Below are 24,106 nucleotides of genomic sequence, written 5' to 3'. Positions count from 1 at the left end.
GCATCTTCTCCACTTATGACGATGTAGGCCTGACCATTTAGACTTGTTTCAGGGTTTATAATGTGTGAGCTGTGGCTGCGTATGTAGCTCTTTAGAGGTCATCCTCTTTACAGAGAAGAATGTAAGGTTGCAGTATGTATTTGCATCTCAGTACTGCTTTGAAAGGGACTCCCGACATGACAAGTTTGATTGGTTAGTCCTCCAGAATATCTTTGGGATTAGAATCCAACTCTATTCCCAAGGCCCATTTTTTTCTTCAATTCATGACTCCCTTCTGGAAAGAGAAAATTAAGGAGGATGTTGCCACCAAAACCATTTTGAATATCTAAGCCAATGGTTCTTTTTCACATTGGCTTTGTCAGATAATGTCATACAGAAGTTCCACCTTTGAGGACTTGTATCCTGCTATCCATGGAGAACACCTCTGAGTAAATAACTTGTCTTAAAATGAAATTAAATGTTAAGCTACTGTAGTTTGAATTTCAAGACTGGTGATGTTGGGCTTACCCTATATATATGTATTATTGTACCGTAAATTTTAACACCTCTGTTTACTAATGTTTAGCACATAACAGCATTATCAAGTGTTATGTGCTGCAGTGAGCTTTGCAGTAGATTGTGTCATAATGCAGTTACCACGTGCTAGGCCTTCATAAAGAATTTTTGCATGTATTGGGCAGACTTCTACGGTCTATGCCTCAAAAATGGCAAGGATAAATCAAGGTCAGGTATACAAATAAAGTAGCACATATGAGTTTATCTTGTTGGGCAGACTGGATGGACCTTACAGGTCCTCCTGTGCTGTCATCCACTATGTTACTATATGTATCAGAGGGAAGGCTGTGGAGCCAGCATGAGCAGTGTGAGTCGCTGCCTGTTGCTGGCGAAGATCTGCTATTTAAAAGTTATGCGGGATGGAGAGATATTAGGAGTTTTCAACTGGCAAGATTTGGGTATTCCTGCCAGCCGCATCATAGGTGTGCTGCTGCTGGGTGGGTCTGAGCCCACTATTGTACCAGCTTGACAAAGCAACCAGAAACATTAACCTGGCGCAGCAGCATAAGGCCCATGCAGAATGTAGTAGCCTCAACAGCTGCAGCAGATTTCTCACTAGATATCACTTGGCACCATGTACCCACCCCAGCAGCCACTTCAGCCTTACCTACTCACCTTAGCAGTAACCGCTCAAGTTCCTCACTCTTTCCCCTACGTAACTCTCCTAACTGACTCCTTCAAAGAATGCTACCCACAGTATGACTTGCAGTGCTGCTTCTTGGGGCACTGATATCACTGACTCGATGTGCTGCATTGTACTTCTTGGCTGGCACAGTCTGATGATGCTGTGTCCCCTTCTGATATGTTGTGAGAAATGTGCTGTATAGCCACTAAGGCATCTGATTTTATGTGGGCTGCTCCTCTACATGTGCATCATAGGTGCCATGTACAATTTTCTAATTGCCATGGCGGCCTGATGCCTTGAGTTCGTTGAGCCATGTTTTTTATTTTCTCACAATGCAAAAGCTTTGGTATCTAAAAACAAATTATAGAGAAGAAAGAAATGTAAAAATGTGACAATTTTACCTTTTCAATAACAATTAAGATAGTTTCCCAATAACCTCTTAAATGCCACTTGTTGAATCAGCTTGCTGAGGTGATACATGCAATTTTTGTTATCATTTATTTTTATGGCTGATGAAAATACAGCAACTGTAACCTTAAATGAGGTGATTGCTTTCAGGACTTGGTAGTTGTAAATCAGGCATTTCCTTGTAATGTGTTTTGAGTGGCCAGGCCAGTGCACCTGAGAGATTTCATTGTTCATGGTGCATCAAGTATTTATTTTCCATGGTTTGTGCAGAATATCAAAACAAGAGTTCTTGTCACTTTTTGTATAAGATGTTTGAAATAAAATTAATGTCCTGCAGTAGTATAACAAGATCTCCACTATGCTGAAGGTTAGTCTCTCTGATGAAGTCACTGGAAAAATGTGATCAATAATACTGATGTGGGATATAAAGCTATAGACGTCTCTTATAAGTTCACACATTAAATATATATTGAGAGACTAAATAATTTTATAATTTATAATACTGGTGCTCAGAAATGTGCAACCTAGCCAACAGTGGACGGGCTAATGCTTTACACTCATCTCCAGTTGTTGTGACCAACAGACAAATGAGGTTTGCCCGACCTAGGATTAGTAAATTACCTGAGTCATATAAGTGTACCGACAATATGTACGCTGACCACACGAGGAATGATCTACTTGCTTCTCCAGTTGGTATTGTGGAAATAAATTATATCGATTCCCCTATGTTTTTACTTCTAGTATAGATAAATTTAGGAAAATTACTAAAACCAGATAATAGTAGTGTTGACCAGCTATGGAATGGGTAGCACATCTTCAGTAATAACTTTGGGTCATTACAGATAAGTAAACATAGTTTTAAGAACTTATTTGTCTGTTGGTGACAACTAGAGGTGTGATGATTGTAAAGTGCTAGCCAGTCCACTGTTGGCTGTGTTGCAAGTGCCTGAGAACCAATAAACTGTAAAAATGTGACCCACAGACATCAAGATGTACAGTCTTGAACAAAGAAGGGAAAGTGATGTGAGAAAAGCCTTCAGTTAATTAAGTTGGTTTCAGTAAGGTATAGTGGACATGAGGTTGGAAGATATAGAAAATCATAAGAAGACTCAGAGGTGGTATGGGGAAATAATACTTTCTGCAAGGACAAGCAGGCTTGCTTATTCTCACAAGTGGGTAGACGCCGGTCCATGTCATACGGTCTGGCAAATATGCCATAGAAAAAAAATATAGTTTTGAAAAACGCGAGCCGCGCTGTACCGTGCATGCGCTAGTGCCTTCCCGCCCACCATGTGAACGCAAATCCCTCAGTTTCGCTTTTTCTGCATGAAGAGCAGTTGCTGCTTGTGGTATCTCCTCACATGTCCGGTTTAGAGCGATTTCTTATTCTTTTGAGTGCCTTCGGCTTTTCCCTTGCTTTGTTTTCCTTTTTTATTTAAAAAAAAAAAGAGCCTCTAACTCCTAGTAGTTTGCCTGAGTTTGTTTTCTTTCTTTTTCGGCGCAGGCTGATTTTAGGTCTGCCCCGGTCGGGTTGTTTCTTTTTGTGCCTTTGCTCTTTTTTTTCAGGCACCATCGCGTTGTTTGATTTGGCTGGTGAAGTTTTCCTTCCATGTCCACGAAGACTCCCAGTAGCGTCAAACATTGTACCTGGTGCAAACGGACCATCTTGGTGAAGGACACCCATACCTGCCCTTCTAAAGGCCCATGCCATCAAACCCATTCCACCAGGGGAAGAAGGGCAGGGATTCTATTCCAGGTACTTGTGCAGAAAAAGACAGGGGGGATGTCCCATCCTAGACCTAACAGCCCTGAACAAATTCCTAGTCCAAGAAAAGTTCAGAATGGTTTCCCTGGGCACCCTTCTTCCCATGAATCTGGAAAATGATTGGCTATGTTCTCTTGACTACATGTACTCACATCCCAATACTTCTAGCCTAGCGCAAGAATCTTTGATTTTGGCTGGGAGCACATCACTTTCAGTATCGCGTGTTGCTTTTTGGCCTCGCATCAGCTCCCAGGGTCTTTACCAAGTGTCTAGCGGTAGTCGCAGCGTCACTTCACAGACTGGGAGTCCGTGTGTTCTCATATCTCAATGATTGGCTGGTGAAGAGCACCTCTGAGGACGGTGCTCGGGAGTCCATGTGGATGACTGTTCGGGTGCTGTGACTACTAGGATTCATTTTAAACTACCCCAGCTCCCATCTCTGCCCTGTCCAGTGACTGGAGTTCATAGGAGCCCTGCTCGATATGCAGACTCTTCGAGCCTATCTTCCGCAGAAGTGAGCGAATAATCTTGTTTCCTTAGCGTCCCAAGTTTGAGCTTCACAGCAGGTCACAGCTCGGCAGATGTTGAGATAGTTGGGCCACATGGCTTCCACAGTGTACCTTACACCCATTGCACACCTATACATGAGATTAGCTCAGTGGACCCTTGCTTCTCAGTGGTATCAAGCCACGGGGGTTCTAGAAGATGTCATCCAAGTGTCCCCGGAGCTTGTACACTGTCTTCAGTGGTGGACGATTTGGTCCAATTTGACTCTGGGACTTCCATTCCAAATTCCTCAGCTGCAGAAATTGCTGACAACAGGTTCATCTCCTGGGATGGGGGGGCTCAGGTAGATGGACTTCACACCCAGGGTACTTGGTCTTCCCAGGAAACAAATCTTCAGATTAACCTCCTGGAGCTTTGAGCAATCTGGAATGCTCTAAAGGCTTTCAGAGATTGGCTGTCTTGTCAAATTATTCTAATTCAAACAGTTGGGTTGCAATGTATTACACCAACAAGCAGGGGGGCACTGAGTCTCGACTTCTGTGTCAGGAAGCCAGATTGGCATTGGGCTTGCTAGTACGGCATGTTTCTCCAAGCCACTTATCTGGCGGGCGTAAACAACGACCTGGCCGACAGGCTGAGCAGGATAATGCAACCGTACGAGTGATCTCTTCATATGGGCGTAGCCCGCAAGATTTTCCGAGCATGGGGCACCCGTTCGGTGGATCTTTTTGCCACTCAGATCAACCACAAGTTTTCAGTTCTGTTCCAGGCTTTAGGCCTACGGCAGGCTAGCGTCAGATGCCTTTCTTTTCGATTGGGGGATAGGCCATCTGTATGCATATCCTCCAATACCTGTAGTGGGGAAGACTTTACTGAAACTCAAGCATGACTGCGGAACCATGATACTGATTGCACCGTTTTGGCTGCGTCAGATTTGGTTCCCTCTTCTTCTGGAATTGTCCTTTGAAGAACCATGGAGATTGGAGTGTTTTCCGACTCTCATCATGCAGAACGAGGGGTCACATCATCCCAACCTCCAGTCTTTGGCTCTCACAACTTGGATCTTGAGAGCCTAGAATTTACTTCATTGGGTCTTTCACAGGGTGTTTCCTGGGTCTTGCTGGCTTCCAGGAAAGGTTTCACTAATAGCTGTTATTCTTTTAAAAGGAGGAGGTTTGCCATCTGATGTGAGAGCAAGGCCATAGATCCCCTATCTTGCCCTACACAGACCCTGCTTGAATACCTTCTACGCTTATCAGAGTCTGGTTTCAAGACCAACTCAGTAAGGGTTCACCTTAGTGTAATTAGTGCTTATCGATATGTAGAAGGTAAACCTATCTCTGAACAGCCTTTAGTTGTTCACTTCATGAGAGGTTTGCTTTTGTCAAAGCCCCCTGTCAAACCTCCACCAGTGTCATGGGATCACAATGTCATTCTCACCCAGCTGATGGAAGCTTTTTTTGAGCCACTGAATTCCTGCCATCTGAAGTACATGATCTAGAAGGTCATTTTCTTGGTGACTGTTACTTCAGCTCATAGGGTCATTGAGCTTCAGTCTTTAGTAGTGGATGCACCTTATACTAAGTTTCACCACAACAGAGTAGTCCTTCACATGCACCCTAAGTTCCTGCCAAAGGTGCTGTCTGAGTTCCATCTGAACGAGTCAATTGTCTTGCCAACATTCTTATCCTGGCGAAAGCAGTTTGCACACCTTGGACTGCAAGACAGCATTAGCCTTTTACACGGAGCGGACGAAACGCTACAGGAGGTCCACTCAACGTTTTGTTTCTTTTGAGCCCAACAGGATTGGGGGGTCGCCATTGGGAAATGCACCATATGGGTCCACCCAACCTTTTGTTTCTTTTGATCCCAACAGGATGGGGGTTGCCATCAGGAAATGTACCGTATCCAGTGGCTGGCAGATTGCATTTTCTTCGCTTATGCCCAGACTGGGCTGACTTTGGAGGGCCATGTCACAGCTCATAATGTCAGAGCCATGGCTGCGTTGGTAGCCCACTTGAAGCCAGCCTCCTCTGAAGAGATTTGCAAGGCTGCGACGTGGTCTTCAGTCCACACTTGATCTCTTTACTGCCTTGAGCAGGACACCTGACACGACAGTTGGTTTGGGCAGTCAGTGCTGCAGAATCTGTTTGGGGTCTAGAATACACCACCACCCTCCTAGGCCCGTTTATTCTGTTCCAGGCTGCACTCTCATTCAGATTGTATATAGTTTCAGGTTAATCTTTGTCATGTCCTTGCCATTGCGAGGCCCAGTTGACCAGTGTTTGTTGTTTTGGGTGATCCTGGATGCTAGGGATTCCTCACGTGTGAGAATAAGCAAGCCTGCTTGTCCTCGGAGAAAGCAAAGATACTTACCTGTAGTAGGTATTCTCCGAGGACAGCAGGCTTCTTACTCTCTCAATCCTGCCCACCTCCCCTTGGAGTTGTGTCCTTGCATATTTTTATTTTGGTATTTTTGGTTTAGTATTAAACTGAGGGAATCGTTTTCGTGTGGCGGGCGGGAAGGCACTCACATATGCGCAGTAGAGCGCGGCTTGCACTCTTCGAAAGCTCTAGTTTTTTTCTATGGCGTATTTGCCGTATTGGGCAACGCGGATCGGTGTCTACCCACTTGTGAGAATAAGGAGCCTTCTGTCCATGGAGTGGATTAATGGTGGTTATGAACAAAATAAAGTTTATGTTCAGAATTGTATATTTGGGGCTAAAATATAAATTCAGCAAAATAAAACTAAATTGAAATAAAATGTTTTATCCTCTTAGCTTTTCATTCCACCACTGAATATTGGTGAATGTTTCTAGAAAATGTGCAGCTTTCTCATTCTATTTATTCTTTTCACTTAATGCTCTTTTTCTGTTCAGAATATCACAGATACTTGGAACAGTGGCCATACAACGTCACATCCTCCAGGGCAGCAACAAATTAGTTCATGGTGCTTGACACCACAGAAATTACAGGTATGAACTTTAGGAATAATTTCTTCTATTATCTATCTATATATGTCTATATCTATATCTAAACCTATATATCTATATCTATATATATCTATATCTATCTATTTATCTATCTATATCTATATATATCTATATATATATATATAGATATATATAGATATATATAGCCATCCTGGGAAGCTTTTAATAATTCTCAAGCTGTTAAAAGCATAAATATTCAACACATTGACATTTCTTTCTAGTATTTTCTTGCCCTTCAATAGATCAATGTTGGAAAAAATATTTTCACTAGAAGAAAGCAAATTTTTATTGCATATTTAGGAATTTCATATATGCAAATGGTAAATATTTTTATTAAGATTTATTAGGATTGTACTCTGAGCATGGAATATGGATTCCTGGAATAATATGCTTATTGATATAATGGTTTGTTTTTATTCTTTGATTCGTGCATGCCCTGTAGATATATAATCTTTCTTTGTAGTTTGATTTTATTAGCCAAATTAAAGCATACTACACTACTGCAGACCTTCAGTTTTATGTGCAAGTAAAGAACTTTTAAGTAAGAACAAAATTCATAACATTATATAATATAAACAGAAGCTGAGATATTCAGTGCTGGGCATATCTGGGGTCCATTACCAACCCGGACGTTATGAAGGTTCTGGCTGATGTTCTGTGCCGACACCCACATAGCTAAGCAGGCGAAGATAGGACTGCCTTTTGTGTGGTCTTATTTGCCTGCTTAACCATGTGGGCACCAGCACTGAATATGGCTGGTGCCTGCATAATTGCCAGCTTCCCTCACTCCTTCCACAGACAGCTCTGTAATAATTGGGCAGTGCCATGGTGGTCAGAGCCTATATTCAGCAGCATTGCCAGTTGTGCCGTTGAATATCAGTGACTGTGAAGCTGAACATGGTTTAAGCAGACAGGAACCTCTCCTCCTCGCATAAGCCAAGCTGTATATGACCCTTATCTGTTTCTCGCATAAGCCAAGCTGTATATGACCCTTATCTGTTTTAATTATGTTTCTTCTTGAGTCCACTGTCAATGCCTTTAAAATTTGTAAAACATTTTAACTGTTAGTACTCCAACCATATAAGTGTAAGGGATACTAATATAGGGGGGAAGTTTGAACTGGGGTCTTGGGCAGTTGAGTCCAGAAATGGATTAAATTAAATTAGCTATTACACTGCACAGTGCCTTATGTGTTCACACTCTTGTACATTTTTCACGTTCTATTGCCTAAAGTTACAGTTCAAAATGCAAATAGCAGAACTTTGTCTCAATTTAGACAACATACTCTGTGTGAAAGAATTATAGAAATATTCAAAAAGTACTTAAGAATAAGACATCAAAAAATCTTGATGGTATAAGTCTTCACACTGTCTCATAGTAAATCTTTTATTAGCTGTTTCCAAAAATTGCATTAGAAGACCCATAATTTAAATATTCTAGTTGTGTATGATCACAGTAGGTGATCCGATTTGATTACTGCTAGGTAAAGAATTGAGCTATGAGTGTTTATTTAACTCCAGGCAAAATAACTCTCTGACAATTTCATGGACTGGGACCATTTTAGCATGGGGAAGGGTGACCCCATTTAAAAGACAAAATCATTTTGAAGGTGGGGGGGGGGGGGTAACACAAATAAGTTCCTTCTTCCCCGCTAAAAAAAAAAAAAAATTGGCTCCATTACTATGATAAAAGCAGCTCTAGCTTCTACAGCTTAGAAACTTTGATACACTGAAATATAACAGTAAAGGAATTTCCCTTTAAAACTGCCCCCTTGTCACACATACATAGATGTACATATACACATAGAAGTACACATGCGTACACAGGGATTGGAAGTAAATTTGAGGGATTCTTCACAAGCTTCCCTCATCCTCTCCCCTTCCCCTTCCATTGGGCTGCCATATCCCTGTCTTCGGTGGCTATCTCTTAGTGAGTCAGATGTATATTATGTTTCCTTATAAATTCTACTGTGAAACCTAGTGACTTAATCATTATTTGTACTGCTGGTTGATGCCTGTTCCTTTGGGGCACTGGCTTTCTTTGGTTAAACTTATAAAATCTGTACTTTTAAATCTGTTGATAATGACATCTAATAGATGTCTGCCCTCATTTTCTATATTTCTGTTGGAATGGGGAGGGGGTATAGGATGAAGGTGAAAGGGGACAGATTCAGGAGTAACAGGGAAATACTTTTTCTCCGAGGACAAGCAGGCTGCTTGTTCTCACTGATGGGTGACGTCCACGGCAGCCCCTCCAATCGGAAACTTCACTAGCAAAGTCCTTTGCTAGCCCTCGCGCGCCCGCGCGCACCGCGCATGCGCGGCCGTCTTCCCGCCCGAAACCGGCTCGAGCCGGCCAGTCTTCTTTTGTCCGCACTCGGTACGGTCGTATTTTTCGCCGTGTCGAGCCCCGGAGAGTCGACCTCGCGCGTCCATATTGTTGAACGTGTTTTTTCTTCGGAAAAGCTTTTCTTCTACTCGGGAAGTGCTCCGGAACCCCTCCACCGGGTTCCGTTTCAATCCTCCCCGTATTTCCAGCTTTTGGCCCCGATAAGTTTTCTTTCGTCGTCGGGGTAGGCCTCTTTTCGGCCTCGGTCGAGATTTTCTCCCTCTAAAGTTTTTGGTGCTCTTTTTCCGTCATTTCGGACTTTGATTTCGCCGGCGTGATTTTTCCGCCCATGACATCGAAGCCTTCCAGCGGCTTCAAGAAGTGCACCCAGTGCGCCCGGGTTATCTCGCTCACTGATCGACACTCGTCGTGTCTTCAGTGTCTGGGGGCCGAGCACCGCCCTCAGAACTGTAGTCTGTGTTCCCTGCTTCAAAGGCGGACTCAGGTAGCGAGACTAGCCCAGTGGAACGTTTTGTTCTCGGGCTCTTCGCCGGCATCGGCACCGGGATCTTCGAGTGCATCGACGTCGTCAGCGTCCAGACCTTCTTCCTCGGCCGCCCTTGCACCGAGTGCATCGAGGCATCGGGCCTCTGCATCGGCGCCGAGACATCGGATAGCTGCATCGACGCCGGTGGTACCGGGACCTCGTCTGCTGATGTCGTCGGACGGTGGTGCATCGTCAGGAGTGCAGGTGAGGGCTGTCCATTCCCCTGCTGGTGGCGGTGAGCCTTCGGGTGGGTCTCCTCCCACCCTGAGGGCTCCTGCGGTACAGCCCCCCCGAGACCGACCTTCTTCGGCCTCGGCCCCGAGGAAGCGACGGATGGATTCTACGTCCTCCTCGTCGGTGCCGGGGAGCTCCGGTGACATGCTTCGGAAGAAGTCGAAGAAGCATCGACACCGGTCTCCTCCCCGCGTCGGCACCGAGAGCTCTGGGTCGCCGAGGGATTCGGCACCCAGCAGGCATCGGCACCGAGAGGACCGCTCACCCTCTGTCCAAGAGGTGTCGATGCGCTCCACTCTGGACAGCCCGGAACAGCCTCCTCGCCCGGAACAGGTTCTGACGTCGACGCCTGCATCGACCTCACAGCCTTTCTCTGCAGCCGCTCTAAACGAGAGCCTCCGGGCCGTTCTCCCAGAGATTCTGGGAGAGCTGTTGCGCCCTACCCCTCCGGTACCGGCGGTGCTTGCGCCTCCGGTACCGTCGAGCGTGGCGCCGGCTGGCCCATCGCCCAGGTTGAGGTCCCCGACGTCGGTACCGCGTGCGGTGCCGGCAGCGGCCACCTCCCAGGAAGGCTCCCCGACTACGTCGGCGGAGGGAGCTTCGCCGATGCGGGCGAGGGAGTCTACCTCTCGACGCCCCCATCATGGACGTGGCTCCACTGAGTCGAGCAGGGCGAGGTTGCAGACACAGGTTCGTGAACTTGTGTCTGACACCGAGGGTGAGGCCTCGTGGGAGGAAGAGGAAGATCCTAGATATTTCTCTGACGAGGAGTCTGAGGGTCTTCCTTCTGATCCCACTCCCTCTCCTGAAAGACAGCTTTCTCCTCCCGAGAGTCTGTCTTTTGCTTCCTTTGTCCGGGAGATGTCTACGGCCATCCCCTTCCCGGTGGTTGTGGAGGACGAGCCCAGGGCTGAAATGTTTGAGCTCCTGGACTATCCTTCTCCACCTAAGGAAGCGTCCACCGTTCCCTTGCACCATGTCCTAAAAAAGACATTGCTTGCGAACTGGACGAAACCCTTAACTAATCCCCACATTCCCAAGAAGATCGAGTCCCAGTACCGGATCCATGGGGACCCAGAGCTGATGCGCACTCAGTTGCCTCACGACTCTGGAGTTGTGGATTTGGCCCTAAAGAAGGCTAAGAGTTCTAGGGAACATGCTTCGGCGCCCCCGGGCAAGGACGCTAGAACCTTAGACTCCTTTGGGAGGAAGGCCTACCATTCCTCTATGCTCGTGTCCAAGATCCAGTCTTACCAGCTCTACACGAGCATACACATGCGGAACAATGTGCGGCAGTTGGCGGGCTTGGTTGATGCTCTTCCCCCTGAGCAAGCCAAGCCTTTTCAGGAGGTGGTCAGGCAGCTGAAGGCGTGCAGAAAATTCCTGGCCAGAGGAGTTTATGACACTTTTGATGTTGCGTCCAGGGCCGCTGCTCAAGGTGTGGTGATGCGCAGGCTCTCATGGCTGCGTGCCGCTGACCTGGAGAATAGAATCCAGCAGCGGATTGCGGACTCGCCTTGCCGTGCGGACAACATTTTTGGCGAAAAAGTCGAACAGGTGGTAGAGTCTCTCCACCAGCGGGACACCGCATTCGACAAATTCGCCCGCCGGCAGCCTTCAGCTTCTACCTCTACAGGTAGACGATTTTTCGGGGGAAGGAAGACTGTTCCCTACTCTTCTGGCAAGCGTAGGTACAATCCTCCTTCCCGACAGCCTGCGGCCCAGGCTAAGCCCCAGCGCGCTCGCTCTCGTCAGCAGCGTGCGACTCAGCAAGGCCCCGCGGCTCCCCAGCAAAAGCAAGGGGCGAGCTTTTGACTGGCTCCAGCAGAGCATAGCCGACATCCAAGTGTCCGTGCCGGGCGACCTGCCAGTCGGAGGGAGGTTGAAAGCTTTTCACCAAAGGTGGCCTCTCATAACCTCCGATCAGTGGGTTCTGCAAATAGTCCGGCAGGGGTACACCCTCAATTTGACCTCAAAACCTCCAAATTGTCCACCGGGAGCTCAGTCTTACAGCTTCCAACACAAGAGGGTACTTGCAGAGGAACTCTCCGCCCTTCTCAGCGCCAATGCGGTCGAGCCCGTGCCATCCGGGCAAGAAGGGCTGGGATTCTATTCCAGGTACTTCCTTGTGGAAAAGAAAACAGGGGGGATGCGTCCCATCCTAGACCTAAGGGCCCTGAACAAATATCTCGTAAAAGAAAAGTTCAGGATGCTTTCCCTGGGCACCCTTCTCCCCATGATTCAGCAAAACGATTGGCTATGCTCTCTGGACTTGAAGGATGCCTACACACATATCCCGATACTGTCAGCTCACAGACAGTATCTGCGATTTCAGTTGGGCACACGCCACTTCCAGTACTGTGTGCTACCCTTTGGGCTCGCCTCTGCGCCCAGGGTGTTCACAAAGTGCCTAGCTGTGGTAGCAGCGGCACTTCGCAGGCTGGGAGTACACGTGTTCCCATATCTCGACGATTGGCTGGTGAAGAGCACGTCCGAGGCAGGAGCCCTGCAGTCCATGCAGATGACTATTCGCCTTCTGGAGCTACTGGGGTTTGTGATAAATTACCCAAAGTCCCATCTTCTTCCAGTGCAGAACCTCGAATTCATAGGAGCTCTGCTGGATTCTCGGACGGCTCGCGCCTATCTCCCAGAGACGAGAGCCAACAACTTGTTGTCCCTCGTCTCCCGGGTGCGAGCGTCCCAGCAGATCACAGCTCGGCAGATGTTGAGATTGCTGGGCCACATGGCCTCCACAGTTCATGTGACTCCCATGGCCCGCCTTCACATGAGATCTGCTCAATGGACCCTAGCCTCCCAGTGGTATCAGGCCGCTGGGGGTCTAGAGGACGTGATCCACCTGTCCACGAGTTTTCTCGAATCCCTGTATTGGTGGACGATTTGGACCAATTTGACTCTGGGACGTCCCTTCCAAATTCCTCAGCCACAAAAAGTGCTGACCACGGATGCGTCTCTCCTGGGATGGGGAGCTCATGTCGATGGGCTCCACACTCAAGGAAGCTGGTCCCTCCAGGAACGCGATCTACAGATCAATCTTCTGGAGTTACGAGCGATCTGGAACGCTCTGAAGGCTTTCAGAGATCGGCTGTCCCACCAAATTATTCAAATTCAGACAGACAACCAGGTTGCCATGTATTATGTAAACAAGCAGGGGGGCACAGGATCTCGCCCCCTGTGTCAGGAAGCCGTCAGCATGTGGACCTGGGCTCGCCGGAACGGCATGGTGCTCCAAGCCACATATCTGGCAGGCGTAAACAACAGTCTGGCCGACAGGTTGAGCAGGATTATGCAACCTCACGAGTGGTCGCTCAACTCCCGAGTGGTGCGCCAGATCTTCCAAGCGTGGGGCACCCCCTTGGTGGATCTCTTCGCATCTCGAGCAAACCACAAAGTCCCTCAGTTCTGTTCCAGGCTTCAGGCCACCGGCAGACTGGCATCGGATGCCTTCCTCCTCGATTGGGGGGAGGGCCTGCTGTATGCTTATCCTCCCATTCCTCTGGTGGGGAAGACTTTGTTGAAACTCAAGCAAGACCGAGGCACCATGATCCTGATTGCTCATTTTTGGCCGCGTCAGATCTGGTTCCCTCTTCTTCTGGAGTTATCCTCCGAAGAACCGTGGAGATTGGAGTGTTTTCCGACCCTCATCACGCAGGACGAAGGGGCTCTTCTGCATCCCAACCTCTGGTCCCTGGCTCTCACGGCCTGGATGTTGAGGGCGTAGACTTTGCCTCTTTGGGTCTGACGGAGGGTGTCTCCCGCATCTTGCTTGCTTCCAGGAAAGACTCCACTAAGAGGAGTTACTTCTTTCATTGGAGGAGGTTTGCCGTCTGGTGTGACAGCAAGGCCCTAGATCCTCGCTCTTGTCCTACACAGACCCTGCTTGAATACCTTCTGCACTTGTCTGAGTCTGGTCTGAAGACCAACTCCGTAAGGGTTCACCTTAGTGCAATCAGTGCATACCATTACCAAGTGGAAGGTAAGCCGATCTCAGGACAGCCTTTAGCTGTTCGCTTCATGAGAGGTTTGCTTTTGTCAAAGCCCCCTGTCAAGCCTCCTACAGTGTCATGGGATCTCAATGTCGTTCTCACCCAGCTGATGAAACCTCCTTTTGAGCCACTGAATTCCTGCCATCCGAAGTACTTGACCTGGAAGGTCATTTTCTTGGTGGCAGTTACTTCGGCTCGTAGAGTCAGTGAGCTTCAGGCCCTGGTAGCCCAGGCCCCTTACACCAAATTTCATCACAACAGAGTAGTCCTCCGCACTCACCCTAAGTTTCTGCCAAAGGTCGTGTCGGAGTTCCATCTGAACCAGTCAGTTGTCTTGCCAACATTCTTTCCCCGTCCTCATTCCTGCCCTGCTGAACGTCAGCTGCACACATTGGACTGCAAGAGAGCATTGGCCTTCTACCTGGAGCGGACACAGCCCACCAGACAGTCCGCCCAATTGTTTGTTTCTTTTGACCCCAATAGGAGGGGAGTGGCTGTAGGGAAACGCACCATATCCAATTGGCTAGCAGATTGCATTTCCTTCACTTACGCCCAGGCGGGGCTGGCTCTTGAAGGTCATGTCACGGCTCATAATGTCAGAGCCATGGCTGCGTCGGTAGCCCACTTGAAGTCAGCCTCCATTGAAGAAATTTGCAAAGCTGCGACGTGGTCATCTGTCCACACATTCACATCTCATTACTGCCTGCAGCAGGATACCCGACGCGACAGTCGGTTCGGGCAGTCAGTTCTTCAGAACCTGTTTGGGCTTTAGGATCCAACTCCACCCCCCGAGGGCCCTGTTTGTTCTGTTCCAGGCTGCACTCTCAGTTAGTTGGTAAATTTTTTAGGTCAATCTCAGTTATGTCCTCGCCGTTGCGAGGCCCAATTGACCTTGGTTGTTGTTTTGAGTGAGCCTGGGGGCTAGGGATACCCCATCAGTGAGAACAAGCAGCCTGCTTGTCCTCGGAGAAAGCGAATGCTACATACCTGTAGAAGGTATTCTCCGAGGACAGCAGGCTGATTGTTCTCACCAACCCGCCCGCCTCCCCTTTGGAGTTGTGTCTTCCCTTAAAGTGTATTGTCTTGCTACATACTGGACTGGCCGGCTCGAGCCGGTTTCGGGCGGGAAGACGGCCGCGCATGCGCGGTGCGCGCGGGCGCGCGAGGGCTAGCAAAGGACTTTGCTAGTGAAGTTTCCGATTGGAGGGGCTGCCGTGGACGTCACCCATCAGTGAGAACAATCAGCCTGCTGTCCTCGGAGAATACCTTCTACAGGTATGTAGCATTCGCTTTCATTAAGTATGGTGAGTTCATGGAATGGCCTCCTGGTGGAGGTGGTGAAACAGGCTGTATCTGAATTCAAGAAAGCTTGGCTCAAGTACATAGGATCTGTAAGGAAGGGATAGTAGATGGTATAGATGGGTAGACTTTGTAGGCCCTTTGTTCTTTATGTGCATATGTTTATTATGTGCCCTCATTTTCTCTGTTTCTATGTATGTTCACACTTAATTTTATTTTTTACATAATAACAGTGTTTGGGTACTGCTGTATTCAAACCTTCCCTGCCCTTTTCTTTCCAGTTCAAAAACTGCTCAGATCCAAACATGTAGGCATGCAGACAGATTAGAAGGATTTTTGTTTTGTTTCACTTGATATACCATCCATCATAAACACCTGAGCAGTTTACAATTAAAAAAAAAATCACCACTTACCTCACTTGTCTTCCATGTATATGATGAGTTCTATGAAATGGAGGATGAAATTCTGTCCTTGGGAAGGGTTTGTACGTGCTCCAATGCTATATAAGTTTAACGGATTTCTCAGCCATACTTTTGAGCAGCAGAGGATGGAACTCCCTTTTGGGGCTGCCACTGGAAGAGAATCTGTACTGCTGGGAGAGGAGCCATTGCTTAGTCCCTAAGACCATGCTTTTTTGCTGCTTTCTTGGAGGCATAACAACCGTCTAAACTGACAAACAGTATTGACATGGCCACTGAAGTTTTGTCTCCAGAGCATCTAGTCAGATGAATGTACCAGAAATATGCATGGCTGATTCAGGGACTTTGGTGGTAGTGGGCAGTGCAGTTGGAGGCTTCCATGCAGGTTCATCTCAAGCAGCCTTAATTTCATTGATGGGGACTCCTTGCTATGTAATAGTCAAAGATGTTGTCTCTAAATTAAACATTACGATACTTTGAAATCAATCTGTGGAGCATTGGCAATGTTAGATGCCAATGTCTAACTGTTCTTATGAAATTAATTCTCTTGTTCAAACTGGGAATTCTGGCACAGAAACGAGAATCTATCCCAGAGAAATTTCAGGAAGATAGGCTCATGAATAAACTAGACTGGTTGATTAGGGCCTAAGTGGTGAACTGGATTAGAAGAAATCAGAATGGTGACGGTAAATGGAGTTCACTTGGAGTAAAGAATGGTGATTAGTGGATTTCCTCAGGGATTGGTACTGGGGCTGATTCTGATCAGTATCTTTGTGAGTGAATTTTTACTTCTTCTTTTTTTTTTCTCCAAAAAAATAAAAATAAAAATTTGCCTTTGTAGATGAAATGAATCTCTGCAAAAAAGCGGACACCCTGTAAGGAGTAGGCAATATGAGAAGTGATCTATTAATATTAGAAGAATGGTCTAATGTTTGGTAGTTAACATTGAATGCAAAGAAGTGCAGAGTGATGCTTTTGGAGTTCAGAAATCCAAAGGAGAGCTATATCTAATAAATGGACAGCAAGAGGTTGATTTAGACAGAGGTTGATTTGCACAGACCGAGAGGGGCCTTGGTCTGATACTTTCCAAGGATCTCAGGGTGGTGAAACTGTGTGGCAGGACAATGACCAATGCCAGTTCAATACTAGGCTGCAAACAAATAGGCATAATCAGCAGAAGAGGTGTTAATGCCACTTGGAGTAAAAAAATTTCTTCACAAAATTCAAAAAGGTGTGGGATAAACAGAGGATTATAAGGCAAAATTTCAAATATCAATACAAAAAACACATTTTTTTTAATTGTTTAATACCTATGCCTGGAAAGAAAAAGCCTCAGAGTCCTAGTCAATATATGATATACTTATTGACTTCAAGGGCAATTACTTAATAGGCTGAAAAAACCTTCCAAATTCTGACAGTCAAAATTGCTTCAATTGAGCAGAATGAAAAAGTTACTTAGTTTCTTGAAGTTATACTTATCTGTGCTCCAAACTAGAAGATTTCATCCACTACAGTTATTAACATGCTTATATTTGGGCTGGCCATCAATTAAAATTTTTAACCGCACGGTCAAGAACAGTTAAGATTTTTGATCGCATGGCTAATTGCAGGAAGTGTCCCCCTCACATTTTCATCTGTATAGGTCAAAATATAGACTGCAGATGTCCGTTCTCAAAACGGACATATTGTACTTCAGTTACTAAACTGAAAATAAAATCAGTTTTCTTACCTTTGTTGTCCGGTGATTTTATTTTTCTAAGCTTATTCCATGTCTCTGGTTCTGTTCCTCAGTCTGTGCTCTGAACTCTATTTTCAGGGCCTCCTCTCTCCTCGCTATTTCTCTGTTTAGAAGGCATGGATCCAAAGAAGCTTAGCAGAGATTAGTTGGCATCACCGGTAATTGGGAAGCAAAGCCTGTACTGGGCAGTCTTCTGTGATCTGTGCCCTGATCTTTGCTAGACTGATTCAATTTCAGAAATTGGAGAACAAGGCCATTGCTGGGCAGACTTCTACTGTCTTGTACCCTGATCTTAACTGAATACGTTTGGATGGGTTGGAGTGGAGCTTTTCAGGGGCTTCAACGACAACTTCAGAAGTTTTGAACAGGGACAGTGTTGAGCAGACTTCTACAGTCTGTTTCCTGAAAATGGTAGGGACAAATCAAGATCAGGCGTGCATATGGAATATCGCATCATACCTTATGTAATGGGTTTGTCTTGTCGGGCAGACTGGATGGACCATACAGGTCTTTATCTGCCGTCATCTTCTATGATTGTGGCTGAGACCTTTTCCTTCCAGGACTGGTATAAACTCAAAGGACCCCTATAGAGAATGAGAATGAAATCTAAGCAAAACTTAGCCGCATTGAGCCTGCCATGAGTGGGAAAGCGCGGGGTACAAATGTGACAAAAAAATAAATAAAAATTTAAATGACTTTTACACTTCAAACTGTTGTAGAGAATAATATGGCAAGGGCATAGAGGGGTGTAACTTGCCTGGAGTGGCAGGTACAACTCTAGCAACCTTACTTGGCATACTAAATTGACCGTTCTGATCTTTATCTGCCATCATTTACTGTGTTACTATATTTCAAAAACTTCACAAAAGTCTCTCTGATTTAGTGACTGGCATACAGTCTTTGATATTTGTAAAGAAATATTGCAGATTCCAGTGGGACCCGACCCCCCCCCCCCCCCCCCCCCCCCAAGTGGATAAAATTTATATTTTTACTAAGTGAAAGGTGCAGGAGCTCCCAGAGAGAAGAATGTGTAGTGGGAACTCTGCCGACAGATTGTTTCACATTTCTTTATTATTTGATATATAGTTAAAGGGTGACCACCATCTAAGCAGTTTACAAAAGTTAAACAGAGTTATGGAAAGGAACTACAATGTGCATAGGAAAGCAGAAGGTGAGAATTGAGGGAAAAGAGAAGGAAAGGGTAAATATTCCTTTTTTTTTTAAGAACAGAAGGGTTAGCAGAGTTCCCAACAGGTTGTCTACCGATCCCTGCTCCAAAACACAGGAGTGTTATGGTAATGACTCGTATAATTGTTTAAAAAAAATAAGTTTTGAGGGCAGCCTTAAATTCTGAATGAGATTGTATGTTGGGAGATTATTGGGGAGAGAGTTCTAAATCATAAATCCAGCTAGGGAAAACATGGTTTTCCTTAAACTGGCTAATGGCACTGCACGAGGTGTAGGGACATTGAGAAGGTGTTGCGCGGCAGAACAGAATTCTCGAGTAGGAACGTAAGGCAGTAAGTATTGAGAGAGAATGGGAGGTTGATCAGATGTGACTGCTGTGTTAGAAACATCTGTGTTAAGGAGGAGTGAGAATTTATGTAGACTTCTAGGCCACAGGCTGGTTTTACCTGAGACTTATAACATATTTTGGTCTTCCTGGAATTGACCAGAATTCCTGTGGAATCTGATGTCATCAAGGAAGTTCCCATTATTGGTATAAAATCTGGTGAGCACTATGGCATGCAGCTGTAGGATGTGGCCGAAGGGCACGCCCTTCCCCAGGGAGCCCCTTGCATGAGGACACCTCCCTTTAGATGTTTTCCCCTTGCTTGGTGAGTGATATTCATATTTTGCTTTTTTGAAGACATGGGCAAGAGGAAAGTTAAGTCCAAAGATGTGATTACATCAACCTTTCCTATTTTTTTTTTTTTGGGGGGGGGGGGGGGGAGGGAGGGGGGACAGCTATAGACAAACTTGTGCAACGGGGCAACAGTTCTAGTCCACCATTAGAAGGAAATCTTTTAGCTCTGCAGAAAAACTCCTCCACTCCAACCATTACTGCATATTTTTTTTGTTACATCTGTACCCTGCGCTTTCCCACTCATGGCAGGCTCAATGCGGCGGGCAATGGAGAGTTAAGTGACTGGCCCAAAGTCACATGGAGCTGCCTGTGCCGGGAATCGAACTCAGTTCCCCAGGACCAAAGTCCACCACCCTAACCACTAGGCCACACCTCAGCTAATGAAGGTGGACTTAATGTCTGCTTCTGTTCTGCCTTTTTGCTTTTTTTTCCCTGTTGTGTTTGATTTTGTGAGCTTTGGACCATCTCTGTTCTCACTGTTTCTATTCCCACTACCTCCACCAGAAGGGTATTCCAAGCATCCACCACCCTTTCCATGAAAAAGTATTTCTTGATGCTAATCTTAAGTTTAAACCTTGCAACTCAATTTTTGTCCTCTAATTCTCCTGCTTCCTTGTATTTTTTCCCTTCTGGACTGACTACTGAAGTTATTACTGCAATACAGGACATTATTTGGGCAGTGGTTTCTTGGAACAGAGGATTTTCTTAAACACAAGTAAGAGTCCTGTTTCGTAGAGGAATGAAATGGGCGCTAGCAAGGTTCTACACCTCCCTCCCTACCTCCCTCTCTCCCTGTCTGTCGTCCGAGTTCCATGACCCCCTACCTCCCTCTGTCCCTCTCTGTCCGAGTTCCAGCCCCCCTCCCTCTGTCTCCTCCGAGTTCCAGGCCCCCTCCACCTCGAGTTGGAGGCCCCCTCCCCTTCCAGCTGCAGGACGCCCCCTCCCCTTCAAGTTGCAGGATACCCCTGCGCCTCCCTCCCTCGAAGTGCAAGAAGGACATGTCCTCTGGCAGTCCCTCGCCTTCCTGCGTGCCAGCTTTAATTTAAAAATTGTTACCTCAAGGTCCCTCTCTGTCGTCTGAGTTCCAGCCCCCCCCCCCCCCCTCCTTTCTTAATACAGAAAGATTAGTAGAAACACTTTATTTTTATTAATGTTTAAATACAAAACCTTTGCAAATTTCCAACATTGGAATAACATCAAATAAAGATCATTCCCTCTTCCCCTCCCCCCGGCTCAGCAGTTACTTGACAACAACCTTTGGGCCCTCATGCAGTCATCATCTCAATGAAACAAATAATCTCAGATCATATCCCCCTGATTCAGGTTATATTCAACAAAAAGTGACCCAAACCTCTTCACAGTTTCTCAGATGCTCTCTCTGGATTGCCATCACTTTGCTTTGAAAATAAATTTTCCACAGCCTTTCGTGGAGGGTTAGTGCATCCGGGTCATGCAGGGGTCTCCACCATTTAGCAAGAGCAGGTCTTGCTCTATTTCAGGACTGTTGTGGTAGCCGGGCAGGCGCTTGCCGCTGGATGCAGGAAGCGGAGCAGCCAGGTAAAAAATAACCCACCAACCCAAGCTAGTCCGAGAAAGGGCCGGGCGCCGGCTGTTTAGTTTTGGCCTTGAGCGAGGTGGATGGGAATAGGGCCAGGGCTCCTCCCCGGTGCGCTAGAGGGTAGCTGGCTGGAACATGTGGGAAAAGCCGGGGCGGTGACTCTTCCCTGCTCCTCCGGTGGTGGGGGAGTGGGATTGTGGTTGCCCGAGACCACTGACTCTGCCCGGGCCCGCTGGGCTCGGTGCGTCCTCGCGCCGTGAGATGTGTCGTGAGGTGCAGACGCAGCTTCAGAGCAAATAACCGCAGAAAAGGCGGATGAAGTGCTGTGCTGTTAGGCTAAGGTGCAGTCTGGGGGTGGCTGCGTCGCGGTTTCACAGGCAACATGGTGACGTCACCGGAAGGCTTCAGACATTACGAACCAGGCTTCAACTTCCTTGCAGTCAGCTTCAGAACGTTGGAGGTGCAAATTATAGTAGATGTGGTACCTCAGTTATGTCAGGTTACCTTGGACTCTGTTACTAAATTTAAGGAGGTTGATAAAGCGATGATATCTGTATCTGCCAAATACATCTTATAGATTCAAAGGCTTTATAGTTGTGAGGGGCTAGTGCTTCTTCTATGAGAGAGCGCCTTTTACTTCATCGTAAGATAGAGGCTATGGAAAACTCGGTTAGGAGCCGGAATCTTAGGTTCCTAAATTTTCTGGACTCTTTTTTTTTTTTTTTTTTTTTTTTTTGTTGTTGGCAGAAATATTGGTCTGTATATACTGTATGGAGATATTGGAAATGCCTAATTTTGAACGCACTTCTTTGCATATTTATTATTTGCGTATTAAACAAGTAATAGTTCCAGAACATGAGTTTGACTTGGCTTTACTGGCTGCTTGCTCAAGTGCACATTTATCTGCCACCTTTGAGGATTTAACAGATATAACTGCCAGAGCCACCTTTTTGGTTGTATTTTCCAATGAGGTTGATAAGATTGTAGCTTTGAAGTCTTAAGTTGAACACTACATAGATTTTTCTAGATGTATCTTGTGCTAACCAGCTTTCACTGAAAGTCTTTCAGACGTGTACTAGCTAAGGGAACTACTGTTTTAAAAATTGCTCTATAAATGCCTAGTCCTGCATTTCAGGAGCATCAGTATGTTTTCCTTGATCCTTCACAACTGGAAAAAATTTTGACAGAGCACAGATAATACAACAATAGTTGAGGCGTGTTTTGTATCTTTACTTCAGGAACTGTATTGCTGCAGTTAGTGCAAAGAGTACAAATGTTTATAGAATTGGCAGTAGGCACATGGAAAACATGAAAGCTGTTTTTTTGTTTTTTGTTTTTTTTTTTTGCAGTGCACTGAGAGGCTTGTGTGTTTTGGTGCTTTTTGCCTGTTATCCTTGTGTGTACTTATTGTGACATTAAAATATATATTTTTAATTTTGAACAATTATGTTGGATGCTGAAAAGCTTGTTGGAGGTACTTAGGATGAAGGTTTGGGGTGAAGGTTTATCTTAGATGATATGCAAATTAAAATATATGATATTATGCTAGTTTAATTTAAATGCTAGGTTTACTTTTTGTCATTTGCTTTCTTTCCCTCCCCAAACAGTTTTGTGGTTTATCTGATGTCAAGAGCCTGAGCTTTTCTTTTTTCCTTTTTCTTTTTTGTAGTTTTAATGCTTTGTGATTTACAAATGATAACTTGTATTGCATTCTTGCAAGGTTATTTTGCAGACTATTTTGAAATTTTAAATAAAGTTGAGAAAAATCTGGGATAAAGCTATTGAAAGGTACAGGCAGTCAAAGCTATAAGAAAAATTCAATATCTTTTCACACTTTGCTCCAAACCTGGTGAAAATAATATGGTTTTAGTATACTGGTGGCTAGGGCGATAGATGGAAGAACAAAAGGATCCTAACTAAAACGTTTGATCAGTATGTGGACAGGCATTTAAAATAGAGGAGGGGGATAGGAGATGGAACAAAATATCAGAAAATCATCACTGGTGGCAAAAATAACGAGACGTTCTCAACAAAGGGGGGGGGGATGAGGTGACCAAGATTTTTAAAAAATTAACAAAATGCAAGCAAAACCATCTAAATATTGACGAAAGGCTATAAGCACAGATAACTTGTCTAGCCAATAAAATTCCTGATCTGGAATCCCTAATGGTGGACATGGACTTGGACACAGTAGCTGTTTACAGAGACATAATTCAATGGGTATCATGAATATGATACTGCCATACCTGGCTATAGCCCATTCAGGAGAGAGAGAGCAAATAAAGGAGATTGGATAGTTCCTTATATATGAAACATTAATGCAGTTGAAATACCAAAGGTATGGGGAAAAGAGAAAGCTGTGTGAATAGTGTTGGCAAGAGGAGATGGAACTGTCATCTACTTACTAGTGTACTCTATAGACCTCCTATTGAAATGGAAGAGCCGGATAGAGACTTGATGATATTACAGAGGTAGAGATTAAAGGGGAGGTATTGATACTGGGTGACTTTAATCTTGCTGATGTAGATTGGAATATTCCATCTGCAAATTTGGAAAGAAGTAGAACAATAGTGGATGCCCTACAAGGTCTTTGTTTAGACAGTTGGTGAGGGTGAAGTGCTGATGCTGGATTTAATACTCACAATTGGAGAGTGTCTCTCTAATGTCCCAGTGAGTGCCCACCTGGGTGGCAGTTGTCCCTACACAGTATGGTTCAATATAAGTACTAAGTGCAGTTTGGTCACACCAAACTCATAGTTCTGGATTTTCAAACAGGCAGACTTCAGTAAAATGGAGAAGTACTTGCAGGGAGGAGATAAAGGAAGTGGAAGGACAGTGGACTAAATAGAAAGATCTATAGGAAGGACAATAGATCTTCATGTAAGGAAAGGAAGTAAAAACGCGAGGAAAAGGAAACCTATAAGGTTCTCCAAAGAGGTGACTGCAAAAATAAAGGAAAAAAGATATTGTTTACAAAATTCAGAAGATCACTAAAAGAACACAAAAATGAATATTGCATAGAGCTCAGAGAGATGGAAGAAAGAAATTAGGATTTCAGAAGAAAGAATGGCAAAACATATAATGTGAGGTGACAGAAATATGTTTCAAGTATATTGACAAAAAGAGGAAGATCAAAGGTGGAATTATAAGACTCAGATACTGGGAGTTAATGTGTAGATAGATATGAAGGAAAAGATAAACTGCTCAACAGTTATTTCTGTTCAGTATTCACAGAAGAAAAATTTGGCATAGGGCTGC

At 45.5% G+C, this 24,106-nt stretch overlaps 1 protein-coding gene across 3 annotated transcripts in view; it reads left to right on the top strand.

The window, feature by feature from the left end:
• The window catches only part of KDM6A (lysine demethylase 6A), a 606,821-nt gene that overhangs the window by 348,105 nt on the left and 234,610 nt on the right, over positions 1–24,106 (top strand). For all 3 annotated transcript variants that reach the window (XM_030202242.1, XM_030202240.1, XM_030202241.1), the window contains one exon: positions 6,741–6,836. In XM_030202242.1, coding sequence (XP_030058102.1) covers positions 6,741–6,836 — 96 coding nt within the window. The remainder of the gene's footprint in view (positions 1–6,740; positions 6,837–24,106) is intronic.

Source organism: Microcaecilia unicolor, chromosome 4, assembly GCF_901765095.1.
Source record: "Microcaecilia unicolor chromosome 4, aMicUni1.1, whole genome shotgun sequence".
NCBI lineage: Eukaryota > Metazoa > Chordata > Amphibia > Gymnophiona > Siphonopidae > Microcaecilia > Microcaecilia unicolor.
Note: the sequence above shows the minus strand (reverse complement) of the source record. Positions and strands in the feature narration are given on the sequence as shown.